Source organism: Oculina patagonica, chromosome 9 (assembly GCF_052425735.1).
Source record: "Oculina patagonica isolate OP01 chromosome 9, crgOcupat, whole genome shotgun sequence".
In the NCBI taxonomy this organism is placed as follows: domain Eukaryota; kingdom Metazoa; phylum Cnidaria; class Anthozoa; order Scleractinia; family Oculinidae; genus Oculina; species Oculina patagonica.
Window position 1 is genome coordinate 30,007,269 of NC_135766.1, and position 21,361 is coordinate 30,028,629.

At 38.8% G+C, this 21,361-nt stretch overlaps 2 protein-coding genes across 6 annotated transcripts in view; one reads left to right on the forward strand and one right to left on the reverse strand.

Moving 5' to 3' along the window:
• Positions 1-20,889, reverse strand: part of LOC144664623 (DNA mismatch repair protein Msh6-like) — a 32,837-nt gene extending 11,948 nt beyond the window's left edge. For 2 of the 3 annotated variants that reach the window (XM_078525768.1, XM_078525769.1), the window contains exons 1-27: positions 20,473-20,889; positions 19,484-19,784; positions 18,799-18,892; positions 17,698-17,816; positions 16,356-16,660; positions 14,435-14,489; positions 13,468-13,506; positions 12,760-12,819; positions 12,129-12,203; positions 11,512-11,588; positions 11,222-11,280; positions 10,673-10,735; positions 9,932-10,008; positions 9,021-9,095; positions 8,365-8,436; positions 7,975-8,065; positions 7,249-7,343; positions 7,067-7,103; positions 6,143-6,209; positions 5,971-6,025; positions 4,406-4,477; positions 3,346-3,454; positions 2,836-2,899; positions 1,790-1,888; positions 1,482-1,559; positions 1,065-1,160; positions 315-358 (exon numbers count right to left, since the gene is read on the reverse strand). In XM_078525768.1, coding sequence (XP_078381894.1) covers positions 315-358; positions 1,065-1,160; positions 1,482-1,559; positions 1,790-1,888; positions 2,836-2,899; positions 3,346-3,454; positions 4,406-4,477; positions 5,971-6,025; positions 6,143-6,209; positions 7,067-7,103; positions 7,249-7,343; positions 7,975-8,065; positions 8,365-8,436; positions 9,021-9,095; positions 9,932-10,008; positions 10,673-10,735; positions 11,222-11,280; positions 11,512-11,588; positions 12,129-12,203; positions 12,760-12,819; positions 13,468-13,506; positions 14,435-14,489; positions 16,356-16,660; positions 17,698-17,816; positions 18,799-18,892; positions 19,484-19,784; positions 20,473-20,843 — 2,749 coding nt within the window. In that variant the 5' untranslated portion in view covers positions 20,844-20,889. The remainder of the gene's footprint in view (positions 1-314; positions 359-1,064; positions 1,161-1,481; positions 1,560-1,789; positions 1,889-2,835; positions 2,900-3,345; positions 3,455-4,405; positions 4,478-5,970; positions 6,026-6,142; positions 6,210-7,066; positions 7,104-7,248; positions 7,344-7,974; positions 8,066-8,364; positions 8,437-9,020; positions 9,096-9,931; positions 10,009-10,672; positions 10,736-11,221; positions 11,281-11,511; positions 11,589-12,128; positions 12,204-12,759; positions 12,820-13,467; positions 13,507-14,434; positions 14,490-16,355; positions 16,661-17,697; positions 17,817-18,798; positions 18,893-19,483; positions 19,785-20,472) is intronic. The other variant, XM_078525767.1, reaches the window with a different exon arrangement.
• LOC144664765 (methyltransferase HEMK2-like) overlaps positions 1-21,361 on the forward strand; it is a 206,513-nt gene that overhangs the window by 31,705 nt on the left and 153,447 nt on the right. The gene's annotated exons all lie outside the window — the stretch shown is intronic.

Sequence of the window (21,361 nt, forward strand, 5' to 3'; positions counted from 1 at the left end):
CACCGAAGGGAGAGTACAGGGAGTAGACTACATTTAGGACAATCATTCAAATATATTGCGCTTGAGCCCAGGTTTTCCACACACTGGGAATTTCACTGCTGGGACTGGGATTTAGACCAAAAAATAGGCTGGGAAATGGGATTTGGTAACACCCCCCCCCCCCCCTTCAGGACCCTCAAGAGAGGGAAGGAAATGAGCACATGTCTGTTAAGCCTGAACTTTTGAGAATTGTTATGTTAACAAAACTTTGCTTTTTAAAAAACTGGTTAGAAGAGTACAAATGTTAGATTGAGTAAAAGGAGAAGTATACTAACCATTGTTACCCTGTTCTGTTACAACCTGGGAAAGAAGCTTAGACCTACAAAAAGAGATAAAAAGAAGGGGGGAGAGATTTCATTCACATAGCCAGTGGGGGGGGGGGGGGACAAGGGGGTCTGAACCTCCCGCCTCCCGTACTTTTTACTGCCGCTTCCCGTACCTTTTACTTCCGCCTCCCGTCCCTTTCTGTAGCTGTTCTCTCTTGTGTGTTCCATGTCCATTGCAAAATATAACGAAATGTTGCGAAATTTTACTCGTTTTCTTCCAGTTCCCGCCACCTAAGAATCCCGCTTCCCGCCCTCTCTCCTCCCGCTTCCCTCCCCTTTAAAAGAAGAACTATGCTAAAAATGGGAAAAAAATCTCCCCGGCTCCCGCACCCCTGTCCCCCTCCACTAGCCAACACACACACACAACATTTTAAATTATTTTCTGAGCTGAGTATTTTTCATGGAAGAGAAAATTTATACTTAAGACAATTTTTGAATGGAGGTCTTTCAATTGGATTCCATTGTTTTTATAAATCAATAATTTCATTTAGCTGTAGCTAGACTTCCCTATCATGAATAAATACGATAGGTTAGGAGGAAATGCTAGCCAAGCCAAGCTTATATGTACCACAGTGACCACAAGTTACTGGCACAATTGTGACAGCTGTAGAGACTTCCAATGTCTTTAAATTGAGTTTTTCTTTATTTCATTAATAATAATGAAAGGGTATAAATTATGGTATAATATGAAAAAGTCACCTGAAAGAGCTGGCTTGGTCTTTGAACAAGGCTACAACCTCTGTCGCTTTATTCAAACCCTCCAAGACTGTAAGAAAGTCATTTATTTTGCGTTTGCTGCAGAGGAATATAAGGATGATGATAAGTAACTTGAAGGTGTGTTTCAACAATTGATGCAAGCAAATTCAACTGGAATTTATAAGCTGGGATGGCGCAGTGGTGAGAGCACTCTTCTCCTACCAACAAGGCCCGAGTTTGATTCCTGGACCTGGCGTCGATAATTGGTCGTCCTTGCTCCGAGGGTTTTTCTCCCTCCACAAAAACTAACATTTCTAATTTCCAATTCCATTGGGAATCTATGGGCCACAGGTATGTTGGTCACACGACTATTACCTTCCACCCTCATAAAATTATGTCAATTGGTAAATTTAGCAGTACCTGTAGGTATCCTCATTGTAGAGAATGGCTCTGCTAGCCGGATGGTTCTTGTCTTTTGGCAAACTCAGTGCATGGATTCTAACAAGGGCAACAAAACATGAATGAGCTTGCATAAATAACTTGAAACATGGACTTTCTTTATAACAGAAGAAAAGCTGAATTGTTTTTAATTAATGTCCACCATCAACGTCACTAAAATCCATGTAAATGAAAAGAAGAAACACCTCACAAAAAATCTGGACCATTTAAACTGGCATTTCATTGAATATAATTATTATTATATACTTTCAATGACTACCGTATCATACTTTTTTAATAGTCTTTCCAGGTCCGGTAGGACTTTGAGAATGTCTTTCACATCTGCCATCAAACCTGGGTTAGCCATTAAATCTTCTACAGCATTCAGTCTGTGAAATACATACACAGAAATGTAAGAACCTGGGGGATTTTGTTTCTTTTTTCACCACACCATTAAAGTGGCTGCGTTTGTCTCTGTGCTCAATCCAGCCATAAACCTCTTGCAGCCACACTGAGTACAATAATTTATTCAATTATTTCCCACTGCTATTTTTAATCTCACTACTCAGTTCTTGTGAAATTAAAATTAAATGCTGGTCCAGGAATGTTTGAAATTTTTTTTATGCAATCTGTTTTTTTAAATTACACATCATTCACTACCCTGCTTCTTTTGCACCTTGGAATGTATTTGCATGCCTAAATCAGAGGGCACATTTTCTTATTTCAACACTGAATGGATACCATTCTTGAAACCTAGCTATTACTGAAAATTTACCAAAAGTGGTTATCAAGTATTTTGTTATAACTTAAAGATGATTTTTTTTTTTTTATTCCAGTTCGTACTGCGCAATCTCGGCTGCAATGTTTATGTGAGCCTCACACGAAGGGAATGTTTACAAGCAAAACTAAAAATTCCGCGACAAACTTACCTTTTTCTTCATTATTAACGCCAGATATCCTTGCAGAACAAATAATAACGAGTAGAAGAACCTTGACGCTATTTCAAACCGACATTTCAGCTCATTGGAAATTCTTGAACGAAACGAACTGTAATGGCGGACTAAAAAACGTCATGTATGCTGTCACCGAAGTGTAACGTTTCAACGAATTCAAAACAAAAACGTAAACAAACCCCGAGTCTGCGCAGTACGGACTGGAAATCAGCTTTAAATATTTCTATGTTTTAGTCATCATTCCAGTTGACATGACAACCACACAAGCTTGCTATGCACAATCTCACAATTATTCACAACCCTATCACATACATGTCTAGTGTTCAAGCAGTTACATACATGCACTCGTATGTACATAACATTGCTGGATATGCTGTACTTACCTGTCATTGATTGACGATGGATTACACAAAGGTGCACAAAGCCACTGCTTGAATAACCGTTTGCCTGTAGAAAAACAAATAAATTACTGTCGCTTGAATCTAAGCCTCAACACTCGCCACCGAAACATGATCTAATTGGGTATCAAACGTGTTATGATTAGCCATCAAACGTTTAAGCTTGGCAGACCATAATGGCAACTTTCACGCCGAAAATTCAACACATTCTGGTTTCAAAATGGCAGAAAGATTGGATATGAAGACTTCTACTGACAGATTGTTCCTGATCTGTGTCGATATGCATTTGCAGGCTCACTTGAAACAAAGTTTTGCCTGTACTCAGTGTTTATGGTGAGCATTTTGAGTGCAAAAGTTGCACGTTTGATGACAAATCATGCCATGTTTGATACCCAATTAGATCATGTTTCAGCAGCCAGTGTTCACACTTAGATGCGAGCGAAAGTACTACTCCAATTTACATGTACCTTATTATTAAATAATGAATGTACCTACCAAATGGTGTAGAGCAGTGATCGACTCTTTCCAACAGAGTTCCCTCAGCTGTGACATCAGGTCCAGATGGGAGAATATCAAGGTTGGTCAGACTAATGTTGTCGAGAATCTGTGAACAAAAAACAAAACAAAAATGAGTGTCAACACAACAGCGTTTGAATTATACCTGTCCATCAATTCTTTTGACACAGTTTTGCAAATAAACAATGAAAACTAATCCTATCAGTATGTGAACATTTGCGAGGCCTGGGGTCACAGAATGAATAAGATCTTTCGTGCATTTTTATAATACTCGGCATATAACAAAATTTCTTTCTGAGAGAAGTGTGAAAATTCACACAATAATTATTGTGTTAGATAATTATGATGAACCATCTTAACTTTTCACTTTTGAAGAAACAAGACAGACTTGACTTTATTCATTTTAATTTTTGGTTGAATGTGTAGACAACCTCACAAGCTTGAAGCTTTAAAATCTATTGTGCTAAAATGAATATATCTACAGGGCAGGAAAAATCCCAGGTCCATTTGGCCAGGGCAAGTAAATTTGCTCTTGGGTAAGTGAAGTTAACTTCAGTTGTCTGTCAAGTCTCAGTGACAGCAAGAAATATTTAAGTGGGGTTAAGTGAAAACTAAAATTTACTGGCCCACTGACCCAGGGGGGTACTTGCAGTATACATGACGGGGGGGGGGTCTGACGGAGCTTCATATTGCGAACCCAAAAAAATACATGAGCCTGAAATTTTACACCCAAAAAAATACCTGGACCAACAAAATTTTCTATCCCAAAAAGTACAAGACCTAGCACCTTGATACTGATTTATTCAATCAAACAGACTTTAAGAGCTAAAAAAATACATGACAGATCTCTCGACCCAAAAAAATACCGAGGGTGTAAATTTTCAACCCAAAAAAATATGTCGGACCTCCCCGTCATGTATACTGCAAGTACCCCCCTGGGCCAACTGAGAAAGTGGTTTTTAATTTTTTCCCTGACCTGATCTATCCATCTTGATACTTTGACTAGGCTTAAAATTAGTGAAATTGTAACTGTACGTACCATGTGTTGTCTTCCTTTTGTAAATGTTGTGCTCTGTCCACTGCTAGGAGAGCTGTCCAAAGGTGTGTACTCCTGTAAAACAGAAATAAATAAGTCACAAAGTTTAAGTTTTGTGGTTTAAATTTATCTTGGGTTTTAAATTTTTCAAACTAGTTTAAATTTTATTTTTCAATGTAAACACAGATTAAATACACGACTTACTGGTTTAGGGGGGAGGGGGGGGGGCGGTGGCTTAATGGTTAGTGCGTTGGACTCCGGAGCGAGCATTCCGGGTTCGAGCCCTGGCCGGGGTCACTGTGTTGTGTTCTTGGGCAAGACACTTTACTCTCATAGTGCCTCTCTCCACCCAGGTGTATAAATGGGTACCGGCGACATAATGCTGGGGGGGGGAACCCTGCGATGGACTGGCATCCCATTCAGGGGGGAATAGAAATACTCCTAGCCGCTTAATGCTACGGAAACCAGGATAAGCTTCGGCAGTGTGGGCCGCTTGGCTCGGAGACAGACTTAACCTTACCTTTTTTTACTGGTTTAGGGGAGGCGCGGTGGCTTAATGGTTAGTGCGTCGGACTCCGGATTGAACAGTCCAGGTTCGAGTCCTGACTGGGATCGCTGTGTTTTGTTATTGGGCAAGACACTTTACTCTTAAAGTGCCTCTCTCCACCCAAGTGTATAAAATAATGGGTACCGACAACATAATACTGGGAGGGTACCCTGTGATGGACTAGCATCCCATTCAGCACTTATGTCCAGGATTGAACACAAGTATTGTTTATTAAGTACTTCATGTTTGACTGTGTTATTTGAAATTTCCATATTACTTCATATTTGACAGAATTTGGTGTGTTTTGGTGAACTTTTGTTAATGAGGACACTTTGTGATGCCTGTCACGAAGAACATGCATCTCATTTGCGTTCAATCCTGGACATATCTGCCATTCAGGAGGAGTAGAAATATTCCTAGCCGCTTAATGCTACGTACGGAAACCGGGATAAGCTCCAGCAGTATGGGCCCCTTGGCTTGAGGCTTCCCCCTTTACTGGTTTAGAGTTTGGAAGGTGTGGTGGCCTGATGGGTAGCACAGGGGGGGGGCAGGACTCCAAAATGAGCAGTCATAGACCTTATGCAAAATTGGTTGGCATTCATTTCTTTTGTTTGGTCAAGTTTCTGAAAATGCTGATGGTGACCCTTGAAAATATATGGAATAATATGCTAAACTGAGACGTTTCAGTGTTTTTGGTTAAAAGGCTGCAGATTTGTGACTCATTTGAAATTTTCAGGGTTTTGTGTGGAAAAAGATACCTTGGCCTGCCTAGCCTCGCTTTCATGTTTTTGGCCGTATAAATGTCCCTGTAACTTCCCATTAGATAAAACTTTTAAGCCTTTAAACTTCATTCATTGATTTACTTTGACTTGAACTTTAAGTTAATTAAAAGTGATTTAATTTTGTTGACAAATGATTCTTCTGGGAGCCGAAAACTAACGGCAGCCATATTTGCATTGGGTCTATGGTTTTACAATATTAACCAACAAGAAATCTATCCACAATATATTGTACACTTTACCTCAAAGTTCCCCATTGACAGGACCTCTTCATCTATGAGACATTTCTGTAGATACCTTTATGGTTAACCAACAAAAACAAATATTTTAAATGTTAATGTAATTAAAAAGTTGTAAGAAAGAAAGGCCAGCTGTAAGCATAAAAATAATTACCGGTATGTTTTTAAATCTTACCACACAACAGCACCAAGGGCACTTAGAGCCAGCTCACTGCCTTCACCAGGCATCAAGCCCAGAGGATCTACAATAAGACAAGGAAGTGGATTACAAACCTAACACTAGCATTGTGTAAAGGGCTACAAGTTAGAAACAGAAATTTCAAAGTACTGTCAGTATTTCTTAATATCCATGGCCCTATGCTCTGAGGGGAGCAAAGAGGAATGAGTGAGTGAGTACTATCACAGATCTGCAAATAACAGTCAGTCATCGGACATTGGCCAACCAAAATTTGCTAATGTCCGACGAAATCCCAAGTGTGGTCGGACATGATATCTGGACAATTTTTTGATCGTAAATCATTTTATAGCAACGATAAATAAAATTCAACCTTTTGTTTTTGGTGATATCCGACCACAATTTTGTTTTGTCCGACCAAGATGGTGTCTTAGTAGGACATATGTCCTTTCAAGTGAAAATAATTATTTGCAGCCCTGCTATCACCAGCTTTACATGTATAAGCACAACTGCAGCTTGTGCTTCAAGACTAATTAGCCTCTTTCACGTGTGCAAATGCAAATGCAAGGGAAAATATGTGTGAACTAGCACAATGCAAGTGCTAGGAATGTTCACACCTCACTTCAGGTGTGAACATTGCTAACGCAAGTTCAAGCGCAAATATAAATGCAAGCAAAGCATGACCTGTCCATCATCTTGGAAAAAGGCTTCAACTACACCTGCATAATTATTTTTGGATCTGCATATCTTCTGTTCCTTGTGTTTGCATTCTACATGTAAACATCAAGCTTGCATTAATTTTGTGTTTGCGTTTGGTTTTGATATGTGTGAACCAGGTTTTACGATAGCTGAACCCTGAACAATATTGTAGGGAAACAAGATGTTTATCTCTTAGCTTTTTACAGTTACTGTAGTTATCCTCACCTCCGTCAGTCAACTTCTTTAAAACATCTGGCCATCTCTGAGAAATAAAAAAAATCACATAACTTTCATTGACACAGTGAAATGTGCTGTACTTTGAATATAAAAACTGCAAGAATTAATCACTAACATTGTTCAAGGTCATCTTAAATTTTTGGTGTTTTTCTTATGATCCTTCAACTAACCTTGACAGGATTTTCTGTGCTCTTCTTGTTTTCATCAAAATACTGTTTCTCAGCCAGGACTTTCAATGTCTTGCCTGCCTCCCAGAACTGTGACCCTGCAAAGAATAAAACAATTTTACACCTCAAACATGGTTGGTCTCCTATAGTGCAAAATACCGGTAATATTCTCTGCTAACTAAAATCATCAAAACAAGAACAAAATGTTTTCACTCAAGATAGAAAATAGTCAATCTAGGAGCAAATAATGACTTTGAAAATAATGTAAAAAATAAAATAAAGTTAGGAAAACAAGCTCTACAGTAGCCTGCAAATACAGCCGCCTCTCATTTGCTTCCCGCTACGAAGAGCCAAATGCCTTCATTGCGGGAAGCGAATGAGAGGCGGCTGTATTCACAGGCTAGCTCTACAGTAGGTAGCTCTACATTTGTAATTAGACGAAATGCATTAATTAATTAGGAACTAAATCTAATTCACAGGGTTTTCTTTAGATTTTAGGAAGTTTAAACCAATTCATTATTTTTCCTGGGTCATTGGGCTTATATTTGGGTGAAGGGTCGGATGGGGCCTAGGGAGGGGAGTTCTTTTAGGGAAAGATATTTGCGTGTGAGACTGGTGGGGGGGGGGGGTCTATTTTCTTGGGGAGGGGGGATGTTCAGAAAGGGTTTCCAAGACTCGTATTTTAACTTGACAGTCTACAGCAGTTTTAAAGTTTTGTTCTTTACCCACCTTGTGTCAGATATTCCTTCATGGAGGACATTAACTCGTGGTTGAGAACATGCTGTGTCTTTAGCGTTAAACCTCCACGAGGACACAAAACCTTTAAGCAAGCCAACGAAAACATTGAGATTCTCAGGAAACAAAATTAACTGGTTTCCCAAGGGACAAGTCATTAAGTGATATGTTATATAACGGTAGCACAACAAAGACCTTAAAAGAATGACAGCCATCAGTCAATCAGTCCCATGAGACACTTGTAATTTCACAGCAGTGCACAATGGGAAGGTTGAGTTGAATATTGTCGAATATACAACGGCTTTTCTGTACTTAGATTGGCTGTATTTTTTATAGCATGGTATAAATATACATATTAAATACTATAATCATAAAGATTTTCACCTGAACAGGTGTATAATGGGCCACAAGGGTGCGCAGACGTGACGACTGACGATCATCTTGAAACTGTCCAATCTAAAAGGAAAAAAAATAATACAGTCAAACAAGCAGTCAACCACAGGAAATAGGCAAAAGGACATTTAATAAAGGGTAGCTGCTTAAGCTTGACAGTGATTTGTTTCTTACTTTATTTTTACATGTAAGCATAAGTACTATCAATAGTGCATAAGGAACTAACAAGTAAACAGATTGAAGTGAATTGAGTCAATAAAAAAAATATATGACTGCATCTCTTTTTAAGTTTTATTAAAGAAAGAAGATTCACCGAGCTTTACAGCTGTACAGCAACAATCGGTAATTTTTTAAAAAAACCAAAACTTGTGCTTTGTTATACTCTTTAGACAGTTTAGCAAGAGAACGGGAACGTCAGTGGAGGGCGCGCTTAAAATGCCATGTATGGTGTTTTTATGCGCACGCTACCCATATATGGGTGTTTTAATGCGCGCGCCGTCGTCAACTGATGTTCCCGTTCTCTTGCTAAATCTGTCTTTTATCTTACTGATACACTACACTATCCAAGAGCTGTTGCCATGGTAATCAACATAAATTTACCATTAATTTTTCTAAATTATAAATAAAGGAATTATTCTATGGCTCACATGAAACTTTCCAATTGATGTATCCACAAAACAAACACCGTAAACACTTTCACCACCAGAAACATCATCAGAGCCCTAAAAAAATATAATTATTTACATAACGCTCAACACTGAGACGGGAGTAAAGACACTGACAACGTTTGGGCCAGAAACGAAACAAAATTTATTGACAAGATAAATTGTCCCCTGGGAAGGGAGGGAGGGGACAAGATTCGACTAACAGCGAGCACAAGGAATATGACATCCGAGCCTACGGGGAATGAAATGATGCAACGAGACTAATAATAATTAACTAGTTTTAGCTAACGCCAACAACATTCAAATTATTTACATAATGCTCAACACTGAGTTGGGAGTAAAGACGCTGACAACGTTTGGGCCAGAAACGAAACAAAATTTATTGACAAGATAAATTGTCTCCGAATAGAGATTGAGGAGGCCCAAACGTTGTAAAAAAAAAAAAATAATTAGGAAATGACAAGATTCGACTAACAGCGAGCACGAGGAATATGACATCCGAGCCTACGGGGAATGAAACGACGCAACGCGACTAACAATAATTAACTACCGGTAGTTTTAGCGAACGCCAACAACATTCAAATCAGAAAAAATCTGTTAATGTGGGTAGTCTATACACATGAAAAAAGTAGATACATCAATCAGCATGTGATTGAGTACAGTGTGATGTTCTATTACAGCATTAGTACATAAAATTAAATTAAGTAATAAAATTGTACCCACACATTGTCATCTGAAACCTTAAATCTCAGGCCAGTTCCTTGCAAGACTGGACACAACAATTTTTTTCAAAAGCTGATGTCATGGCCAACAAGATGAGATGAGTACATTTGCAGGAAAAAATCGCTATACACACTACACTGACAGCAGAATAGCGTCATTATAAATATTACCTTTTCAGAAATGGCTAAAAGATATGCTGCTTCACTCTCAGTGCAATCCCCATCTAGAAAGCTGTACGTCTTTGTTCCTGCAGAAATATAACCAGTGTAACTTGCATCCTGGATTTAAACTTAACGGTAAATAATTTTTTTGCTTGTAAGGTTTGCCACTATAACGCTCCCTCCCAGCCTAGAGGCTTCTCTCAAGTCCTCAGGATCTCAAATGCATTTTATAAAGTTGCCCAAACGGATTCACTGACTCTATATTTTGTCTCCTGGTGCATGGGTGCATGGAAGGTATGGGGGGGGGGGGGGGGGGAGGAGGAGAAGGAATAATTGTGGGCCAAAATATATAATGTATGTCACTGTGTCCAGTAATTAAATTTGTGACCACTGGTTTTGAGGAAAGTGCTTACTTAAATGGTATAATAAACAAATCAAGATTATTTATCTTCCTTTTACCTAGCTGTTAGCAAAACAATGCAGGCAAGCGTGGCGGGTGGTTTAGGGGGTTGTTTTTTTATTCCGGGGGTCACCGGTTGGGGGCCTGTCCTTTCTTATTTTTTTTTTTTTTCGTTTCTTAATTTCCTTTTTATTTTTCTTTCTCTTTTTTTTTTTTTTTTTTTTTTTTTTTTTTTTTTTTTTTTTTTTTGTGTGTTATTTCTAGTGAGGAAGAAGAGATATATAAAAAAATTTTTTTTTTTTTTTTTTATCAGGAAAGGAAAATAGCAAATTTAAAGACAACATGAATACCTTTTGTTATTACTGCGCATATTTCCCTTTTGACAACCTGGTCACTTCTTGCATTTGAATGAGCTGTAAAAAAAATTCAAAATATTTCCAGTTCTCATAAAAAAAATAATAAAATTAAATGTTCTCATAAATAAAATTAAATGCATTTACAAAATGGGCCCCTTGAAGCTGAGTTAATTACAGCCCACCTGGAGTAAAAGTGGGTATAATTATAAAAACTTTATTATCAACTTACTTAGTGAACTGAGTGTTGTGGCAAAACTAAGGGGTGCTTATCATTTTTAATTAACCAAGTTCCCAGAAATTTCAATGGAAGTAAGCAAATGGAAGAGTAATTATAATTATTTTTCTGGAAAATCTGCTTGGAAATAGTGGACTAGCTTTTGAGGTAGTCATTTTATTCCGCTTGCTTTTATTAGTTATAGAAAAAGGGAAGGAGAGGAGCTTTGTTTGGTTCCTAGAACATTTGTTTGTCAGCATGCAGACATACAAACATAGTGTATGGAAAGAATAAATTAATCAGACAATTGAAAAGGAAAGTGATCATACTTTTCTTGCATCTCTCTTTCATCATTTCTGGAGTTTCAGTTTGTTCCACTCTTGCCACTCTAAAGAGAACAATGGATGACGGATTAATGTGACAATTTTCTGGCACTTCCTTGATCCAAAACTCTCGGAACTTAGCAGAGATACTTATAAGTACTTTTTGAAGCTCACTTTAACGTACACTTAAAAGTACAAAATGTCATGCATGTATCGTGTTTAACATCTGGAATAGAAAAAACATTTCTTTTAAGACTATTACAGTATACTATACTTTTGGTTTTTCAGTGGCTTACTTGTAACCTTTCTGAATCAGAGTGTCAGAGTATCGACCAAATGCAATTTCAGGAAATCCAGCATGAGCAAAAGTACCCTGCAAAAAAAAAGAGAAAATGTATTAATCATTTTTACAGTGTAAAAATAACACCCACACAAACCTTTGATTAATATTGGTGAAACTCATATTAATTTAATTTAACTCTTGGAATTCTTTTTTGCTACCTTATCTTGTAAATGTACCTAGAAACCTGTCCAATGATCGCACTAGATAAACCATAGATAAGACTGCTAGATAAGCCTGCGAGAAGGAATGACACATCGAATTTTGGCTAAATTAAACATTCATTTGTCAAAACAACTCCGAATTTTGCATGCAAGTTTGTTTACATGTGCTAAACATTGTCCTGAATTTCATTTCGCTGCTCTTAGCACCATTTTTCAGAAATAGCACATGCAAAACAAAAACAAGCTTATGTTGTCTACAGTCAGCCAGCAGTATTCTCGGCAACGTTAGCACACATAAACAATCTTGCATGCGAAATTCGGAGCTGTTTTGACAAATGTTCAATTTAGCCAAATTTTGATGCGATGTTCTTACTTCCAGGCTTTCAATTATAATGTTATCAATAATCACCTTCATGTAGATTAATCCAAGTTCTTTGACACCCACAGTGGCATCCATATTATACAATTCATAGAATTTGCCAACCTGATGTAAAATGAACAGGCTCAGGAAAAAGATGTACATACGGGTAATTTTTATATATTTTTTTAATTTTTCCTTTTTAATTTTGCAAGTCGTCCTCTTCACTTAGTACACCTGGCAAGATTCCAAAGGCCTGCAATGAGTGCAAAAGGGCTACAGCTCCATTATATAAATACATGCCAATGGCTTCAGTTATGCAACCCTTTGCACGCATTGCATGCCTGTGAAATATATAAGCATCACAAGAATGATGCAAAGCTGTCTTCACACAGTACAACTGGCAGGACTATTATTATGTAGTTCCATGGCCTGCAATGTGTGCAAAGAGCTGCAGCTCAATCACACAATACATGCCAAGGGCTATAGTTACATAGCCCTTTGCACGCATTGCATGCCTTTGAAATAAATAAGCATCACAATGTGAAACTGGAATTGGATGAAATATTTGGAAAAAGCTGAAAGGGGAAGTATCATTTTTGATAGAGATCTTGTGCAATTTGGAAAACTAAGAAACATTTCAGTTTCAATTCATTAATTACTCATATATCGTATCATATACCTTGAAGAAAAGGATGGTGTCAAAGTTGTCACTCTTTAGCTGCCACCATTGCTTCATTGCCTGAAAACACAAGGAAGAACAAAATTAGGCTCATGGCCACAACTGACACAGCTATAGTGTTTTTCTTTTAAGGAGGACAGTGGCTGCCTCCAACGTTGCACTAATTCGCTTGGAGGAGTTTTGAGAAACAAATTAAATAAACACCATTGTTATTCACAGGAACCACTTTATTCTCAAGGCAACAACTTAGTATGCCTAACCAAGGCAGATGGCTCGAGGATAACACAGATTTAACTTCAACTACATGAATCACACTTGTGATAAGAAAACATGGCAACTAGCAAGAAAAGCATGGTTACATACCAAAGCAAAATGCTGACCCTATAGACTGTATACAGTCCCCTATTTTTCCGTGAAGTCGTAGAGATCGATTGTTGAGTCAGACGGGTCGCCATCTTGGTTCATAAACATGAGTGAAATCTAGGGGAGTGCAAAATTCCTGTGAGTAGGTGGCGGTGGTGGAAAAAATACACCATAACCCTACTCACAGGGTTTTTGCACTCTCCCCAGTTTTTGCTCGCTTCATGAACGAAGATGGCAGCCCATCGGACTCAACAAACGATCTCTACAACTTCACCGAAAAATAGGGGACTGTAAACAGTCTACTGACCCTAGTAAGTAGTAACAAGGACAAAATGGAACACTTACAGGTGTTACCTCCTTAGAGGTCAGAAAAGATGACGGAACCTGTAGAAGTAAACAAAATATATTAAATAGATTTAGCCAAGCCTAAGAAGCGGAGCTCCCCGGTTATTTACTTGACCCTTTTTGTAAATCTGAATTTGCTGACCGTAAACAGAATTAACATAGCACTTGAGCCTGTAATCTGATGCAAACCATAGCTTGGTCAGCGGTACATGTAAACTTCAAAAAACACATTTGACTTCGATGAGTTCTATATCTAAGCCAACGATATGGTCATGAAATACTGGTCAGCGGATACCTTGATTTGACAACTGTCAATCGATCATAACATAAATAACCAATATCAAAGATGTAAGCTCTCGTTAACCTTAACCAACCCCTAACCAACCTATTTCTGGAGTATGGCCACCATCTTGTCACTAGGCGCATGCCCCGTGAACCATGCCGCTAGCCATGATGACCATGAAAAACCAAAGGCATGGTTCTGTTAATTTTCTATGGGTTTGGGGCTCTGCTCTGCAGCCCTTTGGGCCGCTGGGAGCTCTGCTACAAAAGCAGATTAAGCTAGGGGTAAAGTATGGTACCTATAAAATTATTTGAAGAGTCCAATACATTTCGTCCCCAGAACCACTTGTCCCTCGTAGCCAGTGTCCCCAGAGCAACTTGTTTCTTGTGCACAGGCCCTGTCAGCTAAGAGGGAAAAGTGGCTCTGGGGACAAGAATGGAGTCCAGCAATGACCCCCCCCCCCCCCCCGTACCACCACCACCACCAAGTGAGATCTACAAAGATCAAATAAAATTGAGAAAGACAAGTCAGTTTCCCTCTAACTCTTCTCTATCATTATCACTGTGAAAGAAATACAAACTAGCCTAAATAAGGATTTGTCCCAGAAATTATCCACATTTACAAAGTAAACAGCAAAAGCACAGCAGTTAAATTATAATACAGCAAACAAAAGTAGACATTTACCAGTAGTGTCCTAGGATCATAATCAGGGTGAGACATCGGTCTACCATGTTTGTCTCTAGAACAAAAAAAAATAACATACATGAGGCCCTGCCAGGGTAAATTCCAACAAGCGACCTGGCCCAAAAAGTAGCGATAGCACATAAAATAAAATCGCGACAAATGACAACCCTTTTGGAAAAACTTAAATTCCGACAAGGACAAGTAATTTTTCTTCAAGTTTACCACCGACAGCGACGCGAAGTTTGATAAAACAGCGACATGGAACATTTTTAAATTTAGACAAGCGACACGGAAACCCCCCCTGGCAGGGCCTCATACATGTATGATTAAAAGCACCACCAATCCTACCGGTATCAAAAATAATATTTTGTCCTGTGTGGTAAGTTGTGAAAGGAAAGTTAATAAGTAACAATATTTATTTATTTATTGATAATTATTATAAAATCTCCCCTTCTCCTAACCACCACGTATACATGTAATAAAATTTGGTTTGTATCTGATCTTAAAAAAGTTGGTAAAAACGTATAAAAACTGATTTTCGGTAACTCTCTGTTACCTTCATCAGAGTTAAAATTGTTTATTTTTGCATAATAAGTATTTTATACACCCCGGTCTCTAGGGATGTTCCCAATGTTAAATAAACTTGTGGGAAATGCACATGCTCATTCACACAGTAATGTCCTGGAAGAATGTGCGCTTCTAGGAATAGGCGTTGTTGCCATTGACATTTCTTTCTAAAATTTCTACAAATCCGGATGAATGTCATGTCTGTTGTTTCCGAAATCTATTGCGCTTTCGTTTAGATCTTGTGCCAGGCTTGTGCTCTGCGCCGCGCGAATTCCATGATCTTTGCTCTCTCCCACATAGGCAAAATCACATGTTTTGCATTTGACTTTGTACACAATTCCCTTGATCTGATTGTGGCGGGGCGGTTTTTGGTTTTATACATGTGTGTGTTTTATACACGTATACATGTGTACCGGAATAATTATGATATGGTATGATATCAATACTTTTTTTACCCTCAGAATGTTTGTTGATTTTTCTTGTAACTTGCATTTAATTTGTGACCCAGGAATTGAAATGGGGTATTTGGTCTGGAGCCAACATGGCCAAGTGGTTTTGGGTGCTGAATTTGAGATCTGGGCCCAGTTGTTCAAAGGGCGGATAACGCTATCCGCTGGATAAATCACTTTCCAGTGGATAGGGTGTGTGGTTTTCCGCTGGCTGAGGAACGAAAGAAGAGGAAAATTTTTTTTCCCGGCGGGGGGGGGGGGGGGGGGGGTTGGGCGGGGGTTTCCCCCCTTGGGGGGGGGGTGGCGGCCCCCCGGGGGGGGAAGTATGTTTTGTTAACATTTATCCACTGGATAGCAATTTATCTGGTGGATAGCGTCATCCACCCTTTGAATAACTGGGCCCTGGAGGTCCTGGGTTCAAATCCTTACACCGGCTACTGGATTTGTTTTTAGTACTCCCCTATTCAATTCCTCCTTAAACTGGCTATGTAAATAGCTTTATGACTTGTCAGTCTCCCATCAAATTGGGTGTTAAACAAGTTTCGGTTCTATTTACAATATTATGTTTGTTCATTAACTGCCCTCAATTAACACAGCAGTGCTAAATTTCCTGACCATAAAAAATAATGATTCATTTTTTTTATTTTTGTGACCAGCATTTTATCTGTTTATGTCATGACAAAGCTGTGCTCTTACATGTAGAATAATTGCAGGGTGCCCAGCTCTATCATGATAGCAAAGTTGTACAAGTCGCCCAAAGACAAAAGCGAGTCGCCTGTGGCATCCGGGCTCTGCTAGAGCACAGCTCTGCGTGACCATGCACTCCTTAAGATACCTAAAGTCAAACTAAAAACCCAAACTTGACAACAAACACTCCAGTCACTTAGATTCATTTCCGTCAGTACCTTCTCTTGTCTTCTTTTAACCAGTCCAGCTTCTCGTGTTTATAAGTTTCCGTACCCTCCTCATCAACAGCCTTTGAGCCAGGAACTGGGGAGGAGCTCATCTGGAATCTTGCCAACGATTCTGCAGCTTTAGTGGCTGAGCTTGATACTTTATTTGCCAACGATCCTGACAGCAGTGAAGGCGACGGCGTACTTAACACTGCTGGTTTACTGCTAACTGGAGTACATGGAGTCAAAGGCTTGCGATTCTTTGTTTTCTGTTGATGTGGTGTTGATGTGCTGCCTCTTTTACGCTTACGAGATGACTGTGATAAGAATAAAAATGTGTCATTGAAAAGTGTTTGAAGAAATTTTAAAAATTCTTGGACCTAGTTGCTCAAAGTAGGGTAAGCTAATTCAAGATTCATTTTTATTTCCTATGTCATCATTAATGCATTTTTTGTCATTTTTATTTCTGATTTGATCAGGGAGGCATGAACAGGAGGCCTAATGGTTAGCTCGCTGGACTCCTGATTGAGCAGTCCAGGTTCGAGCCCTGGCCGGGGTCATTGTGTTGTGTTCTTGGGCTAGACACTTTACTCTCACAGTGCCTCTCTTCACCCAGGTGTTAAAATGGGTACTGATGAATTAACTGCTGGAGGTAACCCTGGAATGGACAAACATCCCATGCAGGTGGGAGTAGAAATATTCCTAGTTGCTTCATGCTACTGAGATAAGCTTCGGCCTGATGGGCCACTAGGCTCAAATGCAGACTTTACCTAGAACCTACCAGACTGTACCTTTTTTGATTTGCAAAACTCGACTACTTTTTAATTATATTATTAGTGATGGAAAATCATTGTAGAAGGCTACCAAAATGCTTGGGGGTTACCAGGGAGATAACCTGTGATAGACTGGCATCCCTTTACTAATAAAATTTACGGGCACTTTATGTAACAGAAATAAGAGTTAAGGGACCCTCCCAGCTTCTAAACAAAATTTGCTTCCCTTGTCGTACTTTTACAATAAAATATTTTATACCATGCCATAGAAAATACAGCCAATCAGAATACAGGAAAGCCGTTGTATATTCGACGGTATTCAACCCAACCTTCCCATCGTGCGCTGCGATCTTATTCTCGATGAAATTTAGTGAGCGTATTTTCTATGGCATGGTATAAAATAGTAACGCAACACTTTCTCGTGGTATACTATGGAATATCCCACTTGTCACTTGTATTTTCTCGGTATACACACGAGCCTTTAGGCGAGTGTGTATACGAAGAAAATACAAGTGACAAGTGGGATATTCCATAGTATACCACGAGAAAGCGTTGCATAACTAGTATTTATTTTTCTGGACCTTTTCTGTGATATCTTCAATATCCTCTTCTGATTGGATTTCATCTTCTAACTCATTCTCGTCAACTCCACTACTACAGCTGTCGTCGTCATCATCATCCCCATCAGGTTTATAATCATCTGAAACAATTTTTGCAAGAGGATAATGTTTTGATCTGCAGTACTTATTATCAACTTGAATTTGGAAAGCTACCAGGGTTTGTACTCTTTTGAGCTTTTGAAATTCCAGGGTTGGAAATAAGGGAATTATTAAAAAAACAGATTGATAGGTGATTTTTTGTGAAGGTGCAAATGATAAATATTTGACCACTTAAATATATAATTATATTTTTAAGTGTATTAAATTTTATTTAATTTTTTTTCTGGTAAACTTGATCGGTAATTACCAATCACTGGCCGTTATTTCCAACCCTGAAATTCCATGACTTTTCAAAGTTTTCCATGACCTAAATTTGACCATTTTCTTGGAAAAGTGTCAAAAAATTAATTATCTTCATTCCGGATATGTTTTACCCTTTTATTCACAAAAAGCCCCGCCTAATTTTTTTTTGCAATCAATTCCATTTTCATAACTTTCCATGACCCAAACTTTAATTCGAATCCATGACTTTCCAGGCCTGGAAATTGAAATTCTAAAATTTATGACTCTATTAGGTTTTCAGTGACCCGTAGGAACCCTGAGCTTACGTAACTGTAGCTTTACAAATTAATTTGCTACGAAAATAATTCACCTCCATATGCAAGACCAACACAGCACCACAAAAACTACATGTATCAGCTTTGTAATGTTTTAATCTGTCAGTGGTGTGATAATAAAACAAACACTTCTCTTGGTATACACTCAGTACCTGTCAAATGTAAGTTAATAGTGACTTGAAACTAGAACAACTTGTCTACATACAAGAAAGGCCAAAATTTTGAGTATCTTGTCCTGAGCTTCAAATTTCATGTGATTCAAGCTACAAGCCTCTCAAAACTTGAAATTTAAACCTTGAAACTCCATTCTACAAAACATAGACGATTAATTTTCAAGTCAAGACTGTAAACTTTACAGTAAAATGTCAAGATTATCTGAGCATTTTGTATTTAGTTCTACACCTACCTGCCGAGTCCTCTGAGCCAGATTCTATTACCCGCCTTTTCTTCACTTTGTTATTCTTTGATGCAGCTTTCCTTCTGGGGCGTTTGCTGTTATGCTGTATACAAAGATAAAAAAACAAGGTCACAAATAGTATCGTTACCATTATGATTTTGCAAGCATCAAACAAAGAGGCTGCAGTCAAAGATACAAACATGCAAAAAGCTCTTATTAGTAAAACACCATTCCTATGGCACAATAATTGTTTCTACAATGTAAATTTTACATGAAGGCTAATTTGAGGTCCAAAATTAACGAGTAAATCAAAGTATGCATGTGGGAGGTCGAGACTACAGAGAAATCAGAACCCAGGTCTTTCAGCCAGGCAAGTGACTTGTCATGCTCACTTGCCCCCAGGCAAATTCTCTACCCATAATTTAATCATATCAAGACAAGTAAACACTAAGACAAGCTCTGGATTTTGAGAACTGCTTATCTGAAGGCCTTGGAAGTTTTTTTCAAGTACTGTGAAAGGGATTGGGAATTCCTGGGAGGACAAGGGGGGGGGGGGGGGGTAGACCCACAAAGGAATGATGAAGCAAATGGAACCAGAGAGGGGGGGGGGGAGGGCAATCCCTTCCGTGGGGGGCATGGACTGGAACCACACATTAATTACTCTGTTTCAAAACATCTTTCAATTCACTTCTACCTTTCTTCCAGTAACCTCATCATCATTATCATCATCATCGTCGCTGTCTTCATTTTTAGAACTAAGACTGCTGTTCTTCCTTTTCTGTCCATTTATTTCTTTCCGTGGGCTCTCGTCATCTGATTGCATAGTTTGATCACAGTCTTCTTGATCCTCTTCCTCATCAGAAGCTAAGCAATTGACAAGTTTCTTTCGCTGTTCTAATGAAAGTGACAGAGCTTCCTCCGCTTGCTTTACCGCCTTTTTAACGCTAGGGTCTACTGCTTGATTGTTGTGACCTTTCAAGAAGGGTTTAACTTTTCTGAAAAAAAGGATAAAATTACTTGCAAAAAAGTTCCAGCTCATTGTGTGAGCAACCCTTCCCTTTCATATGGGAGTCCCCTGAAGGAACCTGATACTAAATTTATTAGGCATACAGCTCCTTTTGTTTATAACATATATATTCTAAGGAGACAGATGTACCATGAATGCAATGTTACTCCTAAAAATATCTTATAAATTAATTATCTTATACACATACAGCAGTGATGAAATAGTGTGCATTTGTAGAAAATATATCCTAAATAGCATCACCAAGATGGTCTCCCTTGAAAGCCTGACAATATAAAGTTAAAATTATGCACCTATCAATGTTGAGTTACATGGGGGAGGGTGATCTGGCATAGCCAGGGGATCAGACAGCAAATGTCTGCCCTAAGTGGGGTCTTTTGACCATTTAATGGACTTTCTAAATTTTATTGACCATTAACAAAAGCCCTGTGGTGTGGCATTTTGAACAAAAAATCTCAGCTTAGTTAAATCCTATGAAGTAAAACAAAAGACAATTACGTCTGATTACACAAAAGCTTAAATGATTCAACTTTTAAAACACTATTGTACTAAACTATTTAACTAACTCAGATGTTTGAAATTGATTAATTAAACTACTAATCGATGACAATGTTAGCTTACTATAAAGCTCACAAAAACTGCAGACTTTTACAATGTACCTTCGCTTTACCCAAGCTCTGCTTGGAGGCTCTCCAAAGAACTGAACATGACATTTATCTCCTTGCTCATAAACCCCTTTTGTAGGATGATTACATATCAAACTTGGCCACCACGGATGTCCTTCGAGTTTCGCCCACAATATTCCATACAGTTCAATTTTTGCCGCCGTGGAATCGCGAGACTCTTCGTTCGATTGCTTCGGAGGAGTTATGCATTTCTTCGTCGCTTTTTCTTCATTGATTGGCGAAAAGCCCTTCGCTCCTTCTTTTGGCGAATTGTTCTTTTTCTTCTCTGCCGTTTCACCGCAAATGGGCGAGGTAGACTTTTTAGATTTCGGTGTTTTGGTGAAGTAGGAGAAGAGAGTCGCCATGTTTATCTCTTCGATCGATTTTACTCACGTGAACAATTTTCCCGCGTTTCTGAAACGAATCAAGTGCGCATGCACAAGTCGATTTTAACTTGTTCCCAGACTCCCAACAAAGACCGAAAATAGCAGGGAGGAGTGAGTGATCTCAGTGAGGTGTATTGCAGAGTCAAGAGAGAGCAATCGTTATCTGGGGGCGAAAAAAACAATTGCAGTAATATATAACAATAATTCAGTCAACTCTCTCTTAACGGACACCTCTATAAAACACACCTCTTTAAGACGGACATCTGGTGTCAGTCCTGTCCCTGCCGTTTCTCAGTCATTTTACTAAACTCCCTGTAAGACGGACAGTTAGAGCCAGTCCCGACAGTGTCCGTATTAGCAGGTCAGAGTTGACTGTACAATTGATGCCTGCAGTTTGTGAAAACAACTGCCCCCAGGAAGGTTTGGCCACTTGGAGGCCAAATGTCAAGGGGGAATGTGTCCGAACCCAAGATAAAATCAGTACCAATCATTAACAC